Here is a 24,984-nt window from a genome sequence, read left to right on the forward strand (position 1 = left end):
GGTTCACGTCCTACGTGGTGAAGAATGTGATTTCTGCATGTTTAAATCGTCAAATGATGGAAATGAGTTTTTTTTTCACTTTATGTTGCCTAGTATCATCAAGGTCGGTGGTGTTCTAACTTTGAAAACTTCCCTATCAGTTGCCTTTATACCAAATCTTACGACTTTTCATGGATCATAAAAAAGTCGTCACGTTTTTTATACCAGACTATACCGAAAGTTTGGTTCTTGTTGTGGTCGTCAGGGTCGATATTATAAACCTTGCCAACCGATTGTGTATAAATGCACAGAGAACTATGTTTAAAATATGCTTCGGTCGTCAAGTTTTATATTCGTCGAACGATACTTAATGTTTTTCTTTGACATATTATATCTTACTTAGGAGGTTTTTGTAGATTGTAGTGGCACAATACTCCCACCCATTATGCTAATGATTTGGTATGTTACCCAAATGTGACATGCTCCTTATTTTTGAATGAATAATATAAATAGTGATTCTAAATTATTTTTCATTTGCGCAACGTAGGAATGGTCGTCTAAATATGAAGCAGTCGAATGGGTTATCGGAAACGCAAAAAATAAATAAAAAATGCACGCTCTAGAGAAAAACATCCAATAACAACCTACGCGGTTTGAAATGTCTTGCGACTGTAGTTGATGCATGCCCGCTAAGTCACAAGAAAAAGGTTTATGTGTCCTAAGAAGACGAATATGGTGGACAAGGTTAAGTCAAAGAAGTGCGTCTAGCGGCCCATTTAAGATTATATTCTTGTTGAACCAAAACACCAAGGAGAATTTATAAAGTTGATAATAATTCGCATAACCATCAAGATCCGCAAAGTCTTGTTGGAAAACTCTTTTGAAAGTTTTCAGAATATAGGTAAAATTCGTCAAATACCTACGTGTAACTTGAGAGATCCGTTGTTTTAAAAAGTTTTATCTTATTTTTATACATGAATATCATTTCAATTAATGATGATGTCATCCCGTGTTTTCTAAAGATTAAATAATATTTTCTGATTATAGATTGAATAGCAGTAGGCAATTTATGTTTATTCGAGAACAATGTACATGATAGCAATAGTACCGTACCGGTTCTGAATATCTATTCTGCATAGTCAGGGAACATCGGCATGGAGGGAAAATATGCTACTAACACCAGCGACATCTAGTGGTCAATCCTTCTAGAAGTTGTCCGATCATTCTCGATTCTATACAGAAGTATATACTGAGTTGCACGGCATGAATGATAAAATATTTAGAACACTGAAAGTTCATTTGAGAGACTCTAACATTGTCATTACATATTTATGCTCCGAAGACCTTACATGATCAGTAAGAGATCATCGTCACAAGAGCTTTATATCTAAGATATAAAATATAAATTTCATATACGTCTGAAGCCGGGTCCGAAATACATAAAATTATGGTTTTATAATTTTAGCCCTCATCAAATAGCCACCATCAATAGGAGTACATGCCTATTATGACTGGGAAATGATGTATTCCTAACCGTAAATGAACTACTTATAGATAGAACTTCTTCCTAATCGTAATTTGTTGTTTACGGCTAGGAAATGATGAATTTTTTGTCGTAAGTGAATTTGAAAATGAGGGGTGGGACCCGTATGCCCCTTTCTTGTAGTTAAAAGCTAAAAAAAAGAAAAAAATTAAGGAAAAAAATTAATCTAATTTTAATTAGTTAATTAATTTCATTAACACTAATTGATCGGGGCATTCTAACTATTAACTAAATTAGTAACATAAGGAATTTTGGAGGTTTCCATTTTCCCAACCTTTTTTTGTTCAGAACAACATGAGTTTTTGGGCCACGTACGGCTAGACAACATTTTGAGAGATAAATGGATGATCCCACCATTCCAGTCTCATCCCAGCAATATGCATTTAACATTCATGGTGTTTGTAACCACTTTTATTTTGAATTTAAATTTATTAAACTTTAATCAGTAGATAACCTCATAACTCAAGATATTAAAACAAATTTTAAATGCTAAAACATTATATTTACTTGTAAAAGAGCGGCTAGAATACATTACCACACATCCACTCATTTTTCTCAATTGTTGGAAGTAAACAATAATATATATGATGGAAGTGATATATACGCTATTTTCTTTTTTGATATGCGAAAACCGGATTCAGGCCCTTATTCAAACCCAGCCAGTTGGACTAGCCCCATTGATAGACCTAATCCCCCAAACCCACTAGCCCCTTATGCCCTGGATGACACACATGCTACAATGGCCGGGACAAGGGTGTTATAGTTTTGAAAGTGGTAGTAAAGGTTCGTTGCTCGGACTTGTGAAGGATAATTTTTTAGATTTGATAAAAATATATATACAAAAATATTAACAAATTGGTAGAGAGTTAATGGGACTAAGGACTTGGCCAATTCTCATGCATATGGTATATTTTATTTATCCTTAACAATTATTGTTCAAAACATAAAATGTACGGACTCTTATTTTGCCAGTATAGATTCTCAGAATATTAGTTATAAATCGTAAGCATGGGACATCAAACATTTAAGCAAGCATGCCGCATTAAATAAAATGATAACTAATTAATCAAAATTATTTTTTCAATTTTAAATCAATGCAAAAGTCATAAAAAGAATAAATTAAATTTACCAGAATGACGAAAATCGCCTCCTCCGTTGTCCCAATGTTGGGTTTAGCTCATCATGGTGAAATACCTCTCAAAATATTTTATTAAGATCAATTGGTATTTACAAGAAGAGAAAACAATGAAACAGGAAATCTGCAACAGCGCTTATGCGTTACAGATCGACTGTTTCAAGTCTCAACTGTTATGCTGAAGAGAATCGTTACAAATCTGAAGATAAATGTTGCAAACGAGGATGAAGAAACTGTTACAATGAAGATAAACGTTGCAATCCAGTTGAAGAAACTGTTACGACGGATTAATAAACCGTCTCCGTTTCCCTGTTCTTCACGAGCAGCAGGAGCAGCAGCAACAAAGTTCTGAAAACTCTTGATTCATGCCTCTGAGCTCTCCTCTCGACCCCAAACTCTCGACAACCCTTTCAAGACTCATGTAGCTACTATTTATACATTTTAGGTGCATCAAATCTCTCCCTTAATTCCTCAAAATCTTCACAGTAAAGGAAAATTATTCTTGGGAATAATTTCCTATTTTCTTTCTATGCATGCGTTAATTGTCTTGAAAATTTCCATAATATGTTGATACGCAACCTAGGAGAATATCTGCACTTAATTTCCACAACCCATGCAGCATCTTCACGTAATTTTCTTTCCAAGTTTAACCGATATCTCTTCTTTCCTGTTTTAATCGAGAATCGATTATCTGGCCAAATTTGATCGATCCCAACCACCAAAATATCTTCTTATATACATATCACATATACCCATTAAGTTTCAGCGATTTAATCACCTTAAAACACCTTCAAAAATCGATTGGCAAATCTGCCAGTACATGAAGAAATTTTCCCGCCAAATATTATTTTCAAATTCTGGGAAGAAAGTGACCTCCCCCTAATCCATCCCTGGGGTCCCTTTAGCAATTGGGGTGGAAATGGTAATTTTTCTGGATTCCTCGGGCACATTTCTGGGACGCTTCCGGTGCATTTCTAGAGTGCCTTTAGTACTCTATCCTGGGGTATAAAACACCACTTTTTGAGCCAATATCGCCGCAAGAGATTATTTCTCTAAAAACATCTACAAGAACACAAAATAACACAATAAGTACTTAATCGAGTCTAACAATACAGAAAATTGAGAACAAAATAGACACATAAATGCGTCTATCAAAGGGGTCGCGATCCTGTGAGGGTGAGCTAACCCCAAAAACCCGTCCTCAATTCGGATTGCAGGCTGCAACTCGCCTGCATGGTTAGTTTTATTATGAACGCGCAATTGGAGGATACTTTAATTAATTGGGGGATATGAATTAATATCCCTATCCAATAGTTTCTGCTAATTAAGGGGTAATTTTTGGATATGGAAATACTAAAATACTCTTTAGTATTTTAACTTCTTTTCTTCTTCTCTTCTCCTTCTCTTTTCCTTCTCTGTCGGCTCTCTCTTTGATTTTTATTTTCTTCATCATCGATTTCAACACGATTCCATCGTTGTATCAAAAATTTCTTTGGAGATTAATTTATTATATAAATATACCTCCTTGAAAGAAACTTAATCATCGATTTGTTTAAAAACGTTTATGTTAAGAATCAAAAATTGTAACGGTAAATTTTCAGTTTCAGTTATTACCGGCATTGTATTCATCATGAATACCATGCCGATATCTAGTGCCGGCATGGATTTTAGGATGAATAACATGCCGATATCTTATGCCGGCATGGTTTTTAGGATGAATACCATGTCGATATCCTGATAGCTCAGAAAGTCTGTCCCAAAATTTGTTTGTTCCGGTATGATCGATTTCCAAGTGTACCGTGCCAATTTTAGGACAAAAATATTCATAAAATCTTGCATCATATGCCGGCATGCTCGATAATGATCTTTCTATGCCGGAAGTGTGCTTACAATTTCATAATTGGGAGATATTGTGTATCGGCATGGTAAAAGTATGAATACCATATCGATTTGGTCCCTGCCGGCATAGTATTCATATTTTTACCATGCCGGCACTGAGTTTTTCAAGCGCAACAATGGCGAATTCAATGAAAAAAAAATGAAATTTCAATACATTAATATATATATATATATATATATATATATATATATATATATATATATGAGTAACTGGAGCACTTGTATGTTCAGCTTGTTTACTTTCCTGGGTTGGTTCTTCACCTAAACCTTCATGATCATAAATATCTTGATTTGATGTTGTTGCGTCAACGAATTCAATGATAATGATTTATTCTAATAATTATCAAACTAATCTATTAACTTGACTAATTATATTTAACCACTAAACACGATTAGTAAGGGGTAGATTAGGAATTATATAAATTATCCGGATAGGGGGTGACCTTGATTTACTATTTAAATCTCGTTTTTGTCTTTTTCTTGTAAACGCCAGTTGCGCGTTCTTTTATCATGTGTTCATGAGCATCATTTTGGCTTGAAACAAAATAGATAATTATCTCGGAATTAAACGATATAAAAGCTCGAAAAATAATAAAATATTACATCAATCTAAATCAGATTAAAATAGTTACAGTACGGGTTATTTCTGATGTTTAACAAAAAAAAAATAATAAAAAATACAATCACATAACAACAAGGTCTGACCTACAAACCTATAGGGTGGGGCATATGTTGACTAAACGATAATTTCTATTTACTAGAAGAACCCATGGGAAATTATTGGTTTTACTTGGCGTTAATATCTTGTGAAATTTGGTAACCCTGCAGTAGTTTTGTCAAAAAATTTCAGTATGTACATGACATCTTTATGTTATTTTTTTTTTTTTGGCTCAAAGGATGTATAGGAAATTCCAGAAGAATAAAGAAAGGACATATGGAGTTCTCAAATGAATTCCTTTTATTTACTCTACTTTCTTTTCATCACACCTAATTAGTAGTCTATTCTAACCACTATAACCCAAAAATTAAACTCAAATAATATCTATATGCATGATTTCATAGTTTATAAAGTGTAGACTGTTTCTTTAAAAAAAGGAATAAGTTTAATAGCTTGCCAAACTTTAAAGGAAAACGAAATAGCACCACATATATATACACACACCATATGTACCCTCTTTACAAATGCATTTGATACATACAAGTAGCTACACTATAGTTATATAGTTGGTTAGTTAGGTCTTGGTTCTTGGTTTCTTGATGGTGTTAAAGAAGGTTACGATGATGAAGGTTACTCCATCTAAAGCTATAGTTATAAAAATAAACTTGTTTTTCCTTACATTCTTCTTAGTCGTATATGGTTTCCTGCTTCTTAGTCCTTCAACTTCAACAATATCATCTTCTTGGTCTTATTATTATGATCAGAGTCCGGCAGCTTCTCTAATACGTTGTTCGTTACGCGAGTGCCATCACAAGAAGGTAAGGTGAGTAAACCCAATCCAAAGGGTCATATCGTATCATGCGTATAATGTGTCAGTTAGACCTTTAAGTTCATCAAATTCAAAAGGTTTACCCTTATTTTTTGTGCAGGTTGAAGATGGACTGAAAATGAAAGCAGTTTTAGAGGAAGAAACAGAATCGAACAGTAGAAAGAAGAGAAAAATGGTGAAAAGAGAGATACCAAGTTTTTTGTCAGCAAATGTGAGTCGTCATAATATTATCCATAAGTTGAAGATTGGATTAGTGAATATGGAGGATGAAGATATAAGTGATTGGAAATATATAAGAGGGGAAGATATCAAACATATAAAATTCCAAAAAGCATCGAAAAATTTCGAATGGAAAGATTTGTTTCCGGAATGGATTGATGAAGAAGAAGAAACTGATAGTCCGACATGTCCCGAGATCCCCATGCCGGATTATACAAGTTACGGTAAATTTGATATGGTAATGGTGAAGTTACCGTGTCGATACCCAGAGGAGGGATGGGCAAGGGATGTTTTAAGGTTACAAGTTCATTTGATAGCAGCAAATTTATTGGTGAAAAATGGGAGGAAAGATGGAAACACTAAGGTGGTGTTTTTGAGTGAATGTAGACCAATGATGGAAATATTTAGATGTGATGATATGGTTGTCAATGAAGGAAATTGGTGGTTGTATAAACCAGACATGGTTAGACTACAACATAAGATTTCCATGCCTATTGGTTCTTGCAGACTTGCTTTGCCTCTCTGGGGAAAAGGTAACTTTTTAAAACTTCAATACAAAAAAATGCCACAAAAAAGAAAAATACATCGCGCCGGGTAGGGGTCGAACCTACGACTTTCTGCTTAGGAAACAGACGCTCTATCCACTGAGCTACAGGCGCTTGTTGTTTACTCAGATCAAATTGCCAAATTTGAAAATTCAACATTTACAGCGATTTTTTGGATTTGCAACGAAACTAATGCCACCACTACATTTAATTGCAGGAATAAATGATGTTTACAACCTAACCAAGCTCACATTCGATACCGGGAAACAGAGACGGGAAGCATACGTCACAGTTCTCCATTCATCGGAAGCTTATGTATGTGGTGCTATAACTTTAGCCCAAAGCATTACTCGCACCGGTACGAAACGTGACCTTGTGATACTAATAGACGCATCTATATCTCAACCAAAACGTGATGCTCTTGCTGCTGCCGGATGGAAAATCCGTATGATAAAACGTATTCGAAATCCTAGAGCTGAGAAAGACTCGTACAATGAGTATAATTACAGTAAATTTAGATTATGGCAGTTGACAGACTACGATAAGGTGATCTTCATTGATGCAGATATAGTAATATTAAGAAACTCTGATCTTTTATTCAACTTCCCTCAAATGTCTGCAACGGGTAATGACGGTTCTATTTTCAACTCTGGGATCATGGCGATTGAACCATCAAATTGTACATTCAAAATTTTGATGGAGAAACGGAAAGAAATTATTTCTTACAATGGAGGAGATCAAGGTTTTCTCAACGAAGTTTTTGTATGGTGGCATAGATGGCCTAGAAGAGTAAATTTCTTGAAGAATTTTTGGGCTAATACTACATTGGAGTCGAGTGTTAAGAACCACTTATTTGGTGCAGACCCACCAAAGCTCTATTCCATTCATTTCTTAGGTATAAAGCCATGGTTGTGTTACAGAGATTATGATTGTAACTGGAATATTGGCGATCAACGGGTTTATGCAAGCGATGTCGCTCATCGTAGGTGGTGGCGTGTTCATGATGCCATGGACAAGAGTTTGCAAAAGTTTTGCGAGCTTACTCCTCGACGACGAATTGAGTTAGATTGGGATAAAAAGTTGGCTAGAGGAATGGGTTTGCAAGATGAGCATTGGAAGATCAATATTTCAGATCCTAGACGACATGTTTAATTGATGATTGTATCTTTTCTTTTTTCTTTTTAATATTTGGTTCTCATTATTTTTTTTTATCCATTTTGAACATTTGATAGTGCCGCCGCATTTGATTTCCTGTAATTTATGTGTGAATAGTAAAAAAAGAAAGTGAAATATAGAATTCTTGTCGACGAAGCTATATTCCAAAATTCTTATACAACCAAAATGAAGTTGATGAGGCGTGAAAATCAAACTAAGAAAAGGTAGTACAGGAAGGTAAAATGGTTGTTGTTGATGTACCAAGAAGTTAAATAGACTGAGATTAGTTAGATTAGGTTTACCAACTAAATAATTGTTTAAAATCAAAGTTTAGGTTTTGTAGTTGGTATGATTGTGACACTACCACTGCCACTGCCCACTTGATCTTCACGTTATACATTTTAATACAAATACTTAAGAAATTTTGGAATCCCAAATTAATTTACAAACAACTAATGTAATATTTCAGACTCAAAATTTACAAAAAACAGATCCTACCAAGCTACCAAAAAAAAAAACTACGTATCTGTCTAACTATTATCCCAATGAAAGACTCTCACTACCTATAACTTATAACATGTCTAGCGACCAGGAATAAAAGTGCTTCTACAAAGTGGTTTTCAAAAGCAAAAAATAAAAACTTTTTTGCTTTTGGAATCTGGTTTCAGGCGTAATTAAGTTGAAAATCTACTATCCAAACATCCTCTCAGAGTCTTAGGGTTCTTCATTTTGCACCGCAGGATTATTAGCTCTTGTGAGTTCTCTTGCTCTTTTAGCCTCTAAACCCCAATCTGTTCCAAGCAACATAAACAGCATAACTAGAGCACATGTTGCCTGGGCCGCAAGAAGGCCGAACCATAGACCTAAGAAGCCCATATCCAAAACAAAGCTCATAATCACTGCTATGGGCATTCCCACACCGTAAAATGATCCCAGGTTTATATTGGCACCCAAAGAAGGCCTAGCACTTCCTCTCAGGACTCCACAACCAGTTGTCTGTGGGCAGTTACCGAGCTCACAGAGTCCTACAACAGGCATCGCCATTGCCGTTAGCGATAAGATTGCTTCGTCTGTTGTGAATGCACGCCCCCATGCGTTGCGCAGTGTTGTTGTGAATGACATGGCAATCAAGCCTGTTAGAACTGCACAGGCTAAAGCAACGTGGCTTGAGGCTCTTGCTCGATCGGGACGATTTGCACCTAACTCGTTTCCTACACGAGTTGAAACCGCAAGACTCAGAGCCGAAGGAAAGATGTAAACGAGCGAGGTGGTTTGTATGAGAATGCCCATGGAGGCAACAGCTTCGGCTGCATCACCCAGTAGGCCTGAGAATATGATCATTAACTCGTACCACCACCACTCCAAGCAAACTGAAATACAACTCGGAATAGCTAAGCTTAAAATCGGCTTAAATTCACGAAAACACTCTAAAGACCAACCTTGCCATGACCTCTTATGAATACCGGTGAAGTAGAGATAGAGCAACAAGGATGTGAGAAGATTTAGATCAGTTATAACTGTTGTAATGGAAATTCCCCGCAGACCAAGTTCTAGGTAGTAGACGAGGAAGTAGTTGATAGGTGCATGGAGGGCTAGGGCAAAGGCTGCACTATACATGAGAGGTTGTGTTATGTTTTGAGATCTCAAGTAAATCTTGAGGGGGTTGATGAAAGATTGAAACAGAAGATCAGGGAGACAAAAGGCTAGGTAAGTCGCAGCGATGGAAGCAATAGATGGGTCTTGGCCACAGTAAACGAGGATCGGTTCAACATTCAACCAGAGGAACGAGATGGGTACAGAGGCAGAGATGAGGATGAATATGGTGCACTGAAGTGCATGGCCCATGAGTAGCCATTGTTTGGCACCATAAGCTTGAGAAGAAATGGCTTCCATGCCCATAGCAAGACCACCGAGGACAGAGTAGCCAGTGATGTTAGCAAAGCCAATGGAAAGTGATCCACCTGCTAATACATCTTTTCCTAGTCTACCCATGAAGAGCATAGATATAACTGCTTTGCCATAGAAGAGTAAGCCTGTGATGATCATCGGTAAGGCAATATTGTAGAGCTGTTTGATCTCTTCAACCACCTAATAATGACAGAAAAACAGAGGTAAGAGCTCTGATGATGAGAAAAATAAGCATGCATTGGGAGGATGAATAAACATACCGCTGATGACCGCCATGATATCATATGCTGCTGTTGGAGGTTATCATATTGAGGGTCTTCTTCATCTTGGTCCAAGAAGTAGTCCATGTTTTCATTGTCAGACTTGGGTACACCTTCATAACCTATTAAAAGAGATGAAGTTGCTGATGAACCGTCCATCGTCTTTCTGATTGAATATCTTTCTCTTTTGTTTCTCTTTTCTTCACTGGATAATCTCATACAGAAATGTTGATAATGCAAGACAGTCTTATATAGCAAATCCACAAGAAAAACCTTGGTTCAATAGAGGATGCATATTATCTTATTGTCCCCACAAGGCTACTATTAGCAAGAAAGAACCGATCATAAGAACCCCACTGCAATAGAAGAACTCAAATCTTTCATTCACTCTGCTTCTTGATCTTTCTTTTCCAAACTGTTTATTGTTTGTAACCCTTTTTGTTAATCATTCTAGACTCAAAATAAACCAAAATTAAATGGAGGTGAATGTCGCAGTCATGAGCAGTCAATTAAGATGACAGGAGTAAATAAGATAAACACTCTTGTCTCAATCTCAACACAACACACTGAAGTTTTTGCACACTGTATGGAAACAAGTGAAGATCCTCTGGTGTTGTTCTTCTTCTTATTAGCCGCTCGTGGGTTATGTTAACAAGGGGATAAGGGTTAGGACCTAGGAGGTTGTAAGGTGGCAGTGCATTAAGAAAACACCATTTTAGAATAATTTTTGTTTGAACATGCAGCAGTACTACACTTACTAGGTACTGCAGAATCTGGCAAATCCGATCACAACCACTCACCAGTACCACCACACTTGGCGTCTATACAAATGGGTAAGCCAGATATTACCAATATGAAATTACTATTGTATCGAGTCAGGATGGTTGTTGTTAGTGTTGGTGTTGTTGGGATATTTTCTGCAATATCAAGTATAGTATAGACAAGCTGTCAACTCAAAGGGATGCCAAAAACAGACAATGTATTCTGTTTGCATGGTCCCCTATCTTCCCTGAATTCACCCCTACAAATACTCAAATAGCCAACATATAATACAAATATTTATAATTTCAATATTGATTGTCGTATCTATTCCTTACATTGCAATACCTCTCCACTTAAATTTGATATTAAGTTAACACCGCTGCTGCTACCACCACCCATACCAATTGATAGAAACAGACATATCCCACCTCTTTATTTCTCTTTCATAGAGCTAGCTGGTCATATGTCTGCTGTCTGCATGCAGCGTGGTAAACTCTATAATAAGAAAGTGACGCATGCTCCGCCTACTGTTTTGCTTTAGTGATGAATAGTACTGAGAGTTGAGACAAAACAAGAAAAAACTAACCTCCATAATCTAACAAACACTGCTACTACTACTAGCAAAATCTCTCTCCCCCTCTCCCCCTCTCTCTCTTCTATCCTTGTCGCACGTCATATATCCCCCCTACAAACTCACAAAACTGAATGCAGATAAGGATTCCTTTCAACCCACCCTTTGCTTCAAACCAAATACTCATGGGCGCCTACAAAACCAGTGGACTACTCTCTCTCTCTCTCTCTCTCTCACTCACTCTTTTGAGTTTGTTTCTGGAGGAGTGAAGGGTTGGTATTTATCATGGGACCACGACGCATGGCATCAACAGCCAAGACACACTAGACCTGCAATCTCTTCTAATCCTTTTTATCATAACACCCAAGCTGCATGTACAGTACTAGTCCATAATACTCTCCCTCTCTCATATAAATAGTTATTAGTCTGTGTCTCCCTTCTTCCCTCCTACAATACCATGGCCCGTCCTTCCATATAATAGTATGAAAGATTATTTGCACGTTTTAGAATCTACACAACCCCTACCCCGATCTTTGGACCCAATTTAGTTTGGTCCTATCTTTCTATTGCAGTCTCTCTGATAGATTGAATGAAAACATAAAAACACTTCAAAACTCTTCCTACCACTCACTGCATTCTTAAGGATTCATTCAAAACCCAATGTACATATATTATTAAGACAGCAAACAACTTGGATCAATATTCTCAGAAGGACCACAGCCTCACTCCTGTCGAGCTCTGTCAGCGACAGGAGTGGTGAATTCTAGTACAGTTCTAAACATACTACTGTTGGGCATCTTTTTCTTCTTCTTCTTCTTCTTCTTCTTCTTTGTATTCATTAGATCATTCAGTTATTACAATAAAATGAAAACATTATCTAACTAATGGAGCAATTGGTACATCAATTCCATCCAAGACTTCAGATTATATCTGGATATCTGACTATCAATGATTAACTGTATAAAACATTTGGTATAAAATAGAGCACCTAAATAGAGCACAATATTCAGTGTGAGGGTCTTACGGCTAGGAGGTTACGCTAACGGACAAAAAAAATTGCAACCTTATGCCAGCAATATTATACAACTTGCGCCATGTTGTTCTGCCAAGAATGAGACAATCTTACCAGGCTAAATCCAAATTGTTGTTTCTTTAAGTGACTTTTATGGCTAAGCCTAGACAACAGTTCCCTCGATAAGATAAAACCTTGTTATACTTGTGGAATTTTACAAAAAACCAAGATATTTCAAGAAGTGGCAAGTCTAATTCTGTTTTACTAGTAAATCCCAGTTTAGAAAGAAATCATAATTTATTACATTCCTTTCATACTTGCATAACTAATATCCCTATTTGACTGTGTAGAGCAATAAGTTTGTAAGCAATTAAATACATGTCAACTGAGCTGTGTAAGGATAGCAACACTCTAACCTGTCTCATAATTCACTCTAAATAATCAGAGATGGAATTTTTTTTAAGCATGGTTCATATATTTGGAAACCCATACATGTATATATGTCCACCGATTGTAGATGGTGCACACCTGTTAAAAGACATCAAGCCAATTAGAACCACAAATTCATCAAATGTATTAATTACAGAAGAGGCGGTTAGAAACAAATTTCAATCAAGTGGTGCCACTAGTAGTTCGGCCGAACAAATTTGGCACTTTAATTGAAATCCAAAAGCTAACGGAATTGTGCACTAAACTGTTCCGTTTGGCTTTATCTGAAATTGTTAGTGATTCAGGAAAGTATAAAAGCGGAAGGGCTAATCTCAAACTTCAGGGTCTAATTCACAATGCTGCTAAGAAACTAACTACGTTGAGATTTTTTGTTGTAATGGCTATATTCCTCAGAGACTCAAACATTGAGTGCAGTCACTAATTAGATTATAGTCACTTCATAATATATAATGATGATCATATCCAGTTTAATCATTGAATCAAAGTAAACTGTTGGCATTATCCGATAACTTTTAACCGAAAACATTTACGAGGCCTTGCTTTACAGGGTTTTTCAAACCTTACTTTATCCCCATGCGGCACGTGATTCCTGAAACATGCATTGTCGCATTCAACGCCTTAACTCTTTCTGCCATCAGACAGCGCTCGTAAGCCGGTAGGCCCTACCTGTAATGAGGAATAACTCTTCTATGTGATATCTTTCTTTCCATAATATTGAACAATCAAGGATCAGAACGTGGTTACAGGATCATTTCCTAGTAAATCAGGTTGCACATAATCACACAACGCCAATATGTGATCCTGCATGGACCTCCAAATACAAGGTTCGCGGATTGGGCAACAAATCCTAATTAGTCCAAAGATCCACGCAATTATTACTTTTTCGCTAACGGAAATGGAACAAGTTATATATGTACTGGACACCAATGAAAACTCAACAGCATAAAAGTAACCCAAGATTTCATAGTGTGCAAAAGTAGAAATGAGCAGTGAACTCACATGCATACCAGGCCATCTCCATTGTGGGAATATCATTGGTTTCCTCATTAGTCTCAACCTTTTCCACTTCACCCAATACAATGTTGCTCCGTCAAACTACTTCTTTGTCGTAACTCGAAATCATTGCTTGATCAGTCAGCTTCAGCTTGGTGATTGTCCAAAAAGAATACACCACCGATTATATAAGCATTTAACCGTCGTTAATGTACTGCAATGATCTGAAAAAAGTATCAGTACCATTTCATTTTAAAATAAAAGTAATGCCTTAAAGAAGTTAATAAATAAACAATTCATATGCCAAATGATGATCCAAGTTTGACGACAAAATACACCCATTTTCAATTGTTTTTAAAATACCTCCACTTTTTTTTGGTTGTTCTATGACTTCTTTTTTCTGAGTGGGGAAGTTGTATCATGCAAAGAAAATTTATTAGGCACTAGGCCATCAATGAAAAGAAAGAAGCACTAGCAAAAACAGAACACAGGATATGTCAGTGAACTACATATGCTCGCCACTTAAGATGACAATATAGAAGGTTGGACTCGACTTGATGGACTAAATTAACTGATTCAGAAGGTAGCCGAGGATAGTGATGCAGTCTTCCACAAAGTGAAAAATGTGTGGAGTCTACACGCACTTAAGAGTTAAGAGATCACAAGATTATGCTTGTTAAGACTGTTGTCACAGGGCATAGTTTTTTGGTAAGTCCATGGCACAAGGCACAAGCTACTCTTATACAATGTGCTATGAACTTGGGAATCTGTTGGATGTTCAAAATTAACTCAGTTAATAATGGATTCTGTAATTCTTGCCAGAAATGAGTTATTTTCTTTTTCATAGGTCTATAAATATGGATTCCTAGCTAAACAGGAATTGCAATCGGTGATAGTGTCCTTAACTTTCTTCGACAAAGAAATTCAATCTATTAGAGAATGGAGATTCATCCAAAATCAAAATCTTACACTCTAAATAAAAATAAACAAAATTAAAGTAAATAACTAGGGTTTATTATTTTGGGCGAAATATATAACAAGAGCGTGCTAAAAGGAAGCACATGAAATTGCATCAAAAGCGTAGAAGTATCAATTGGGGTTCCATTAATTGGTGCAAGTAATTTAAATTTGAGATGATGGTTCAGGCAATTTACAATCTTAGTATTTTCAACAGCTAAACAATCAATTACCGTAAAGAAAAACAATAAGACACTGAGAGAGCAAGTAATACCATAACAGTAGAGGTGCAGGGAACTGCAGAAGACCTCAGGCGTCGAGAGATAGAACTTCCATTAATGATGGCTTTACTCTTCCTCGGCAAGGTTTTTTTCGTTTCTCCCTCGTATATACTCTCTGGTTACACCAGGTAGCTCACAACAAATGTATTTGATTCTGATAAAAGAAAAAAACAGCATGTGTTTGGCTATGTTCCAACGGATGACTCGTGTTCCCTCCACAAGGGCAAGTCTAGTCTAGTGGCGTATGCCGTATGGCAATCTCATTCTGCATCAGTGGTGATTAGGGTGTTTGGAACCTTTGGATACTTTTAACAAGTAATTTTTCAGTTTAATTAAATTAGAATTTCGAAATTGAGTTGGGAACCAAATTTCTTAACGATTTTAAGAAGTAAAAAAATATTTTCTTAAAGCCATTTTTGTTTATGAGTGATTTCTACAAATTATTTTTACTTTTGGTTGTCAAACATGTTATAAAGATTTCACACTGTATACATAACATTAGGTAGTGGAGTTTAGAAATATGATGTCGATGAGTTTCAAATACAGGTCATCAATAAACGATTCACAATTCTCCTGGAAAAGGTATCTAATAAAGCATTTTTAACAATGAGTTAAAAAAATATCATCAGCAAGATTTATTTCGAATTTTTATATGTGAAGGCTTTCCCAAAGGAAAGATAATGACATAAGAGACAACCCTGTCCCTAACTGTTAGGAGTTTTTAGTTCAATCTTTCATGGATGAAAATAATTTACCTTTATAAATTGAATTTTATTAATTTGTGCATAGATGCAAAAATTAATGTATCGGAACATTATTCGTCAAGAAAACTTACAAAATTACCATTTAGTCAAAAATAATTTCTGATTTAATCGTATGGTACCTATTATTATATAAGTTCTCAACTACTGTATTTTTATAAAATATATTGTTAATCTAGTTTTCCAAAGTTACACGATCTAACGCTTCACATGTCGCACGTTAATCATTTTTTTTGTAAAAGTTACGTCTATTTAATATCAGTTATTGATACGCTTGATGGCCACATTCACGTGCTTCTGAGGGACGCTTCAACTATTAATTACTTTGTTTTGGCAAAACGCGTGCTATTTTCACCTCTTTTTTTTTAATAAATTGTAACTGGAAATAATTAGTAGTTTTTCTTGGAAAACATAGCTTGGGTAACAGTTTAGGAGTTTGGTGTGATGTACGTACTTCTTAAACAGATATTTCAAAATAAAAACTACTCTTTACGTTATCTTATGAAGGAAAATTAATTTTCTCAGAAAAGCAAAGACGGTATCACACCTCATTTATGTCGTCACTAAAATTTATTTGTTACAAGTTGGGCAACATATTCAAGTATGAAAAGAATAGCACAAGCATAAGATAACACAAGAGAAAAACACAACAAAGTAAAAAATATCATAGATTAGATTACTAATCCTTAGCTTGGAAGCTAAGGATCCTTATATACATAGATATCATTGGAGCATTCATCCCATGATCCGATGCTACTTAAGAGTTGTCGTTTTTACACTTGTTTTTTATATCTTTAGATGCCAAAGTAGATAACAGTATCCACGCATAACATAACTTATCTATAAGAACCTTGAAAATAGTGGTGCATAAACTTGTACACTGCATGTAGTATTCATCTTAATGAAAAAACCCTCAAAGCAAGCTTATAACAACTTATGGAGAAAACGATGGTTCATTTTAGCAAGTGTGAGTGGTTATTTGTGTCCTTTTCATATTTTAAATAATTCATGTACTAAAATTTCGGGTTGGAAGCAATTTTGATAAGAGATTTTAACTCAATCAAACTTTGGTCTAAATCGTATATTTTGTATTTTTACTAGAGCATCACTCATCCAACCTCACAAGTTTTAGTATGTCAAGCTTGCTATCAATTTTAATTGATCAAAACTATGTCTTGATTTATAGTTTATTGTCAGTCTCGGACTAAGAATAAAGAACATGGTAGTCGAGTATCATAATTCACCTATCGACCTTGACGAATTGAAGACTGAAGACGGCGTCAATAGAAACTTCATCAACAAAGGTATGTGAAGACTGACTATCCTATTTACTCATATTTTCTGTCATTCTATCTAATGAGACATGTCGCATGCAAAGAAGATTGTGAGCTATATGAGAGTAGTCAAGTTAGTACTTAAAGTTCACAAACTGTTCATTAGTTTACAAACTTGAACTTATAAATATGAAGACTTGATTTTTAATATATCAATTAACTTGTTACACAAACTGATTTGATCATTTCATGAAACTGGTCAATTTTGAGATAGAACTGGATACTATTTATTTCAGCGTACACGAACGGATTTGCTTATTTCGTAAACTACTTGATTTTTGATGTTTCATGTACACTTATTTATTTTTAAGTACACACAGTTTGCTTGTCAATGTAAAAGCTCCAAAGTTACGAGACGACTTTTTAGTTCATAAATTGTTTGACAATTCATGAACTAATTTGTTATTGTGGATAAAATTAAGCTTGTCGGTCTCGAAACTACTTAACTGTGGCTCTCTTGCAAACCATCTTGTGCACTCTGGTTGCATACATCTTCTTTGTGATTCAAAGAAAGCTTCTCACATGCTTCATGCATAATCCATATAGAGAAGTTTCACTTACTTGGCAGTTCTATACAAGGCAATAGTTCACGAACTTAGCTTTGTTTGTAAGCTACCAAGGTTGTTCATCAATATAAATAAAGGACTCTCAACACACAAAAAAATTAATTCCAACACTTGTGTGTCCTAGTTGCAGACTAGAGTCGTCCTCTAAAAACCTAGGTTTTCTCTGAGAAACATAATTAGGTTACGACTTTTAAAGGCTTCACTAAGGGATTCGTGAAGCCCGATAAACTATCTTTTACCTGATAATTGTTGTCATTAGTGTTAGAGCAATGCTCAGTCGAACTCGCAAGCGTTTCTATCTCAAGATTGTTTGTCAATGTTAGTGATCAAAACTATAAGTCTTGATTTCTAGTATACTTATAGTGATGTCTCGGGCTAGGATAGATTGTGTAGTTGAGCATTAGACTTCACGACGTTCATCAATTGAAGACGAAGAAATGATAAGGAGAGCTTGTGTAATTTCATCAACAAAAGGTATGTGGAGACTAAAACTCATTTATCACTTGGAAAGTCTATTTCTACTCTATCTCCTATATTGAAATAGACAAAAGTCTATTTCTACTTTATCTCCAATATTGAGACAAAAGTCGTATTACTATATAGTTGTCGATTATACACATTTGAGATTTCGAAATGAGTTTAAATCGCTTACATATTTCTCGAAATATTAAGGAATGCCTTCTTTGCAAACCGCGGCTATAATGTTCATGAATTGATTCGAGTGAATCAAACCGATTTTACTTCAATTGTGTTCTTGTATACTTTTATGAGAATATAGTAATTGAACAACTCTATAACTAGTTTCATTTGAGTCATTTGAACTCGTTGTGGTTAAGATGAATAAGGTTGATATGAGAGTGTTCATATAGCTAACCTCAGTTAACTACTGTTGAGCCAACATAGTGTACATGTTTAGGTACGATTACTCAAACCTAAATGAGGGTACATTTCATTTGTGTATAACAAGCTAAGTTCGATCTAATGGTTGAAAGATATTAGCTTGAGTCTAATCAACTTTTCATCTAACGGTGAATATTGAATGCTTTGTTACCAAGGTAACTTAGATTGCAAACCCTGATTTAAAACTATATAAGGGAGAACTCTAGCAACTGGGAAACCTAATCCCCACACCTCTTGTGTGATACTAGTTGCGACTAGTCGATTATCCTTTAACCTTAGGTTTTTCACGAAATCATGTAGGTTAACAACTTAAAGACTTCATTGGGATTGTGAAGCCAGACCCAACTATTTTCTTTGTAGTTGCGTGTTCTGATCTTACTTTTACTATCATGATTGAGTACTATCTTTGCTAAGATTTGCCTCCGATAAGTAAGATTAAAAATACTCACAAACATCTTCGTCTCATCGTTTGTGATTCCACAATATCTTGTTTCGCTAGCAAACGATCAAGATTATTATGAGGTGATTGATAATACTAGGCTGTTCTTCGGGAATATAAGTATGGTTTATCAATTGGTTCCTGTGCACCTTGATTTATCAAAAGACAGAACAAAACTCGTAGGTATTTCTGTGAGAGACAGATTTATCTATTCCAATAGATTTTTCTGTGTGAGACAAATTTGTTTATCAAGTCTTCGATTTTGGGTCGCAACAACTCTTGGTTGTGGATGAGATCATCTAAGGGAATCAAGTGTGTAGAATCCTTCGGGGGTTCAGAGACGTAAAGAGAGAAACTGTACCTTGATCAGTGTGAGATTGATTAGGGATCAACTACATTCCAGTCCGAAGTTCATTGGTAGTAGGCTAGTGTCTGTAGCGACTTAATACAGTGTGGTGTTCAAAGATGGACTAGGTCCCGTAGTTTTTATGCATTTGCGGTTTTCCTCGTTAACAAAATTCTGGTGTCTGTGTTATTTCTTTTCCGCATTATATTTGTTATATAATAGAAATATCACAGGTTGTTCGTTAAGATCAGTCAATTAGATAATCCAACCTTTGGTTGTTGACATAAATTGATTGACACTTTAACATTGGTCGTTAATACCGTTCAAGTTATTTCACATAATAATTAGGCTCACGGATTTCTGCCTGTTTGATTTTCTGATTACATTGTGAAACAGAGATATAAACTCTTTGATATACTTTTATCTAGATTGAGTCTGACTATCTAGTTGATTCTCTTGAAATTATATTGGAGTTTGTCTATTCAGATTGCCGAATGAAATTTTGGGTGTGGTTGTTAGACCCCCCGTTTTTTCATAAGGAAATCTGTCTAGTATTAATCACCTTCTTCAAGTTTTGAAGGAATTTATCTTTCTCTATTAGGGAAAGTTATAAATCCAGGTACATCTTCGATGTTATTCAGTAATAATATGGATCTAAAGTTTGCATCTAGAACTCTTCAGCATATCTTAGGGGTTAAAGCCCTGTAAGCTAATGAGAAATACTTGGGCTACCTCTCCTCTTAGGAAAATCCAAGTAAACTTTGAAGATATTAAGGCCTCCTTTGAGAATAAACTTGCAAACTGGAAGTCGAAAACTATTTAATCAAGCAGGTAGGAATACCATGGTGATGTCAGTCATAAATTACGTTGCCCAGTTCTAGATGAGTGCATTCAGGATTCCTAAAAAACTTATAATAATTTAAATACTTTACAGAGGAAGTTTTGATATGGATTCAAATCTAATAAGGAAGCTAATCTAACTACTTGGCATAATTTGTATAAATCCAAGTCTATGGATGGTCTGGATTTTATCTTGAAAATCTTATAGTGTTTTTCATACTAAGATGGATTGAAGGGTTTATAATAATCCTAACTATCTATGGGTGATGGTCCTCGAGTAAAATTTCTCCAAGAAAAGTTAGTGTGTTCATCTAAATGTTTTTAAGCAAAACAGTTCATGGGTGTGGAAAGACATATAACAAGGTTTTTCTTTAAAGAAAATTTGTTTATGAAAGTTTATAATGGCAATAAAACTATGATATGTGTGGATAAATAAGTTCCTGGTTTGAACCATCCACCCTTTCCATCCAGTGATAGCTACAACAACTTGGTTTATATGTCTGGATGATTACTTCCTAATACTTCTAGTTGGGACACGGACATTACCTTATTGTCTCAGGTTTATGATAGTAACACTAAGAATAAAATTATGGAATTTCAGGTGAATAATTTTCAAAAAGACATCATGATTTGGTGTCCTTCTAGGGATGGTTGTTTCTTTATGAAAAGTGCTTACATGACACGCTTTGTGCCAATGGCAGTTTTTCTATAGATGAGAATAACAATGTTTCTCTTGATGTATGAAAGACTTTATGGAATACTGATCAACCCACATAATCAAATTGTTCATTTGGAAATATCCGAAGAATATTTTACCAACCAAATCAAGGTTATGTTTATCTTGCAGGGACTTTGATAACAAGTATGAAATTTTTGGTTCTTCAAATGAATATCTGTCACATATTCTTCTGGAGTGTAATTACTCAAGAGCTATTTGGAGGGGTATAAACATTGATATTAAAGTCGTCATATGGAGTAAGATTTATATCATTCGGCGAGTTGCTTCTTGTTTTTCCGAAACTAGGGGCAGTACTTCTAATATTCGGGATAAATGAGAACTCATAATAATGGGGTACTAGGTGTTTTGGAAAGAAAGACGCGAACGCATTTTTCAAAAGAAAACTCTTATTCACTTAAGTGATATAGCCAGAATTCATCATCACTTAAATCAGCATTCTCAGTTGGATATTAACACTAATTGTTATGAAAAATTGTGAGTTCCTCTTGATCCTGTCATATCTAAATTATATTTAGATGGTATTTTAACTTAGGTATTGCTTTTGTTTTGCGTGGCTTTGCAAGTGATTATGGAGGGTTCAAAGGAGCACTCTCAAATGGGACACAAAATTCGGAAAACAGAGAATGTTTTGCAGTAAGAGAAGCTTTAAATTGGGAAAAATTAACACACTTGAGTAAAGTAAAGATACAAACCGATACTAAAATAGAAGTCAAGTGTACAATAAATTCATATACATCTTCATCATTTAGATGGGAGCATAGGAGAATAATAAGTCAAATTAGGTGTCTTATGTCTGTATTTTATTACTATAATATCTCCTTTGTCAATAGAGAAATAAATCAGGCGACAGACTACTTCTCTAAATTCGCTAGATTCAAGAAATCTAGTTATGAGTTTTATGTTAATTTTTCTCCCTAGGTTCTAAATCTTCTGACTTGGGACAAGAGTATTGTAACTGTAAATATAAGTGGAGACGACGCTAGAGAAGAAAAATGTAACCACAATAATAAAAAGATAAATGTATTTAAAGTTTTTGGTCTGTCTTTTATGGATGCACAGATTATAATACATATATATATGTATAGTCAAAGAAGAGCTCAATACATTAAGAAAACAAACGGAAAACAAGAGCCTAAGCAGAATTTATAGCCTCATACAAGTTGTTCAAAACTGAGGATAAATAAATATTTTCATAATTGTTTGCACCAGCGGACCAGTTAACCAACAAACACTTAAATTCATTCAAAAATTAGACAGAGTTCTTGAACTTTCCTTGAAACAATCTTCTATTCATTTCCAAATAGCAAAAAGGATGATACTCCACAACTTATGCTATAGTTTTATTTCTTTCTATTTCATTCCCAGATAGTAGATTTGATATTATTTCTGAAGAACCAAACTATTTTAAAACTACTGAAGAAAAAATTCCAAAGTTAGATTCAACGGATTTCTTGCATAGTAACCCATTTACTACAATAGTATTTCTGGGAGTGACCATAGTAGGGGCAGCATTATAGTACAAAGTCCAAGTGAAAAAAAACGTATTTTTGAGGTATTTTAGGATTCCAAATACATTTGTATAGGAAACTTATAAAGCCATCATCCTCTAATACATTATGATATGACGAGATAGTAAAAATGTTACCTAGAATCCACCTCAAATAGTCTTCACCAGTATCAGTTATTGCTGGATTGTTTATCATTTGAAGTAAGTCCGACTCTAAAGTAATTTCAGATTCCTTCCAAACTCTAGAGAAGTTGAAATTCCAGGCAGGAAAACCATCAATGACCATCATCATCTCTTTGATATACTGTTATATAGTAATTTTGCTGAAAAACATGCTTTGATTTAATATATTTTGTTTTCCAATATTTTTAACACATAAATGGAATATGAGCAAAGTGCATAACAATACAAATGCAAATGTTTGCGTAGACCCGTGAATATAGAGATATCTTCTCCTCCCTCCATCTCACACATGAAGGCGGAAAGGAGAATTTATTACCACTTGAAGGAAAGAAAAATAAGGAAGGATATTACCGTGTGGCATGAACATGAGTTACTTCCCAAGAAGTGCTAAGTTTAAAGTCTTCAGCCAGACATTGAATACCACAAAAATGGCTAGTCACCTTTTAAATTATATACCAACAGTCGAAACAACTGTGGGTCATTAAAACCAAATAAAGCTAACACAATTTTGAGACAACTACATCGGGTCAGCAAAATGATTAGACAAGGCATATCCTGATCTAAAATTTATTGCAAGAAAACTAGATCTACCTAGAGATCCAACTTGGGATTCATATGAGTGTTTCTATAAACGGATTCATCTGAATAACGGGTCTCTAATACCTGGATTTTCTCCTAGACAGTATCAGGAGGACCAGGTTGTGGAATCCGAAGAGACTCAAGTAATACTTAGACTCATAAATCTCGAGTTCCAAGTTAGGAATTCAACTTAATGGTCACAAGAACCATCACTACCCCCAAACTTAGGGTAGTAATTACACTCAGACAATCCTTTAACAATTGCTTGAATTTCAAGATCTTTAGAGTATGAAAAATACGTGAGAGCTTCCTCTTGATTACTAACCCCAAACTTAAAGCTATCATTACTCTCCGACAGATCTAGCAATATCGCCTGAATTTCTGGGTCCTTAGGATCTTTAAAATACTCAAGAGCTTCTTCTAGAGACTAATTACTCTCATTACTCTCGGAAAGACCTAAAACTATTTCTTGAATTTTCGGGTCCATAAAGTTTTTAAAGTACTCGAGAGCTTCTTTTAGAGACTGATCACTCATCTGATCTAAGAGACTGATGTTTTCAAAATCATCTAAAGAATCACCAAATAAAGTGTCGTCCCAATTATCCTGAACTAAAGTGTTAATCATATTCACTTCTTTTAAATCATCAGAAGGTTGTCTAGTAACATTAAATACATTTAGTTCAGTGGTCATATTAACGAATGATATATTCATAAGTCCGGTCCTACAGTTGATGACAACGTTAGCTGTGGCTAAAAATGGGGGACCTAAAATCACTGGTATTTTGCACTGGGGTTCTGAACATGCTGGGTATCTAGAAAAACGAAATCCACTGGACAAATAAACTTATCAACCTCAATCAGAAAATCCTCTATGACACCATGAGGGAATTTGAAATCCCTATCAGCTAATTGTAGTGTCATTTTAGTCGGTTTCAACTTTGTTAGAGCATAGCTCGGTTGAACCCACCAAGCGTTGGTATGTCAAGTTTGGTTGTCATATTTTAGTAAATCAAAACTTATTTAAAGAGTCGCTTGATTATTTACTAGAGTCAAATTCGTATAGGTTAGCTAGAAAGTTACTAGGATATGAGACTTACAAGTATTACATGAAGACTTGAAGAATGTGAAGAAGTAAAGAGCTACAACGACAACATCATCCTTCTTCCACTTGAGGTTAGTAATATTTGACTTGCACTATTTCATTCCTACCATATCTTTCAAGTCGTGCATATTGAAAACATAACTGTGAAGCTGTGAATGATTAACTCTAGTTAGACATAGTATTAAGGAACTACAATACGAAGTATAACGTCTATATTTCGAACTTCGTATATAAGACATCGACATAATCGTATGAATGTTATTGTGATTATGTGTATGGGTATGGGTGAATATTTTCGTCCCAGGAAACAATGTTTTACATTCGTTTAAAGGAAGTACAATTCATAAACTTGTTTTATGAATCGAAAGGGAAATCGCTAGGTTTATTGGTATTGTTATTCATTGCAAATCTTTGGATTACCAATATGTGTGTTTAGTATAACCGCTCATAACTTGTTTATGTATCTTGGTAAAACTATTAACAATGCCTGACTTTTTTATTGGTATGACTTTTATTAGTGAACCGATCTTAA

The 24,984-nt window shown here is 35.1% G+C and overlaps 1 protein-coding gene, 1 non-coding gene and 1 pseudogene across 3 annotated transcripts; 1 reads left to right on the forward strand and 2 right to left on the reverse strand.

The window, feature by feature from the left end:
• The first annotated feature begins 5,697 nt into the window (after positions 1–5,697).
• Positions 5,698–8,118, forward strand: LOC113289498 (UDP-glucuronate:xylan alpha-glucuronosyltransferase 2-like). 2 transcript variants are annotated; one of them, XM_026538764.1, is made up of 3 exons: positions 5,698–6,032; positions 6,144–6,795; positions 7,025–8,118. In XM_026538764.1, exons 1-3 carry the CDS (start codon positions 5,814–5,816, stop codon positions 7,957–7,959), a joined length of 1,806 nt encoding a protein of 601 aa, XP_026394549.1. In that variant the 5' UTR covers positions 5,698–5,813; the 3' UTR covers positions 7,960–8,118. The 2 variants fall into 2 exon arrangements, with proteins under 2 accessions (XP_026394549.1, XP_026394550.1); XM_026538765.1 differs by having other exon boundaries at positions 5,828–6,037.
• TRNAR-CCU lies at positions 6,849–6,921 on the reverse strand. The gene has a single exon. It is a non-coding gene; the product is annotated as a tRNA-Arg (tRNA).
• A 451-nt stretch (positions 8,119–8,569) lies between the features above and the next one.
• Positions 8,570–17,739, reverse strand: LOC113291567 (annotated as a pseudogene).
• Between the last annotated feature and the right edge of the window lie 7,245 nt (positions 17,740–24,984).

This window comes from Papaver somniferum, chromosome 6 (genome assembly GCF_003573695.1).
Source record: "Papaver somniferum cultivar HN1 chromosome 6, ASM357369v1, whole genome shotgun sequence".
Lineage (NCBI taxonomy): Eukaryota > Viridiplantae > Streptophyta > Magnoliopsida > Ranunculales > Papaveraceae > Papaver > Papaver somniferum.

Excerpts from the sequence above, each read along its gene's own strand:
- LOC113289498 (XM_026538764.1), top strand. The coding sequence starts at position 5,814 with ATGGTGTTAAAGAAGGTTACGATGATGAAGGTTACTCCATCTAAAGCT. Across the intron at positions 6,033-6,143 it reads GCGAGTGCCATCACAAGAAG|GTTGAAGATGGACTGAAAAT; the intron begins GTAAGGTGAGTA and ends TTTTTTGTGCAG. Across the intron at positions 6,796-7,024 it reads TTTGCCTCTCTGGGGAAAAG|GAATAAATGATGTTTACAAC; the intron begins GTAACTTTTTAA and ends ATTTAATTGCAG.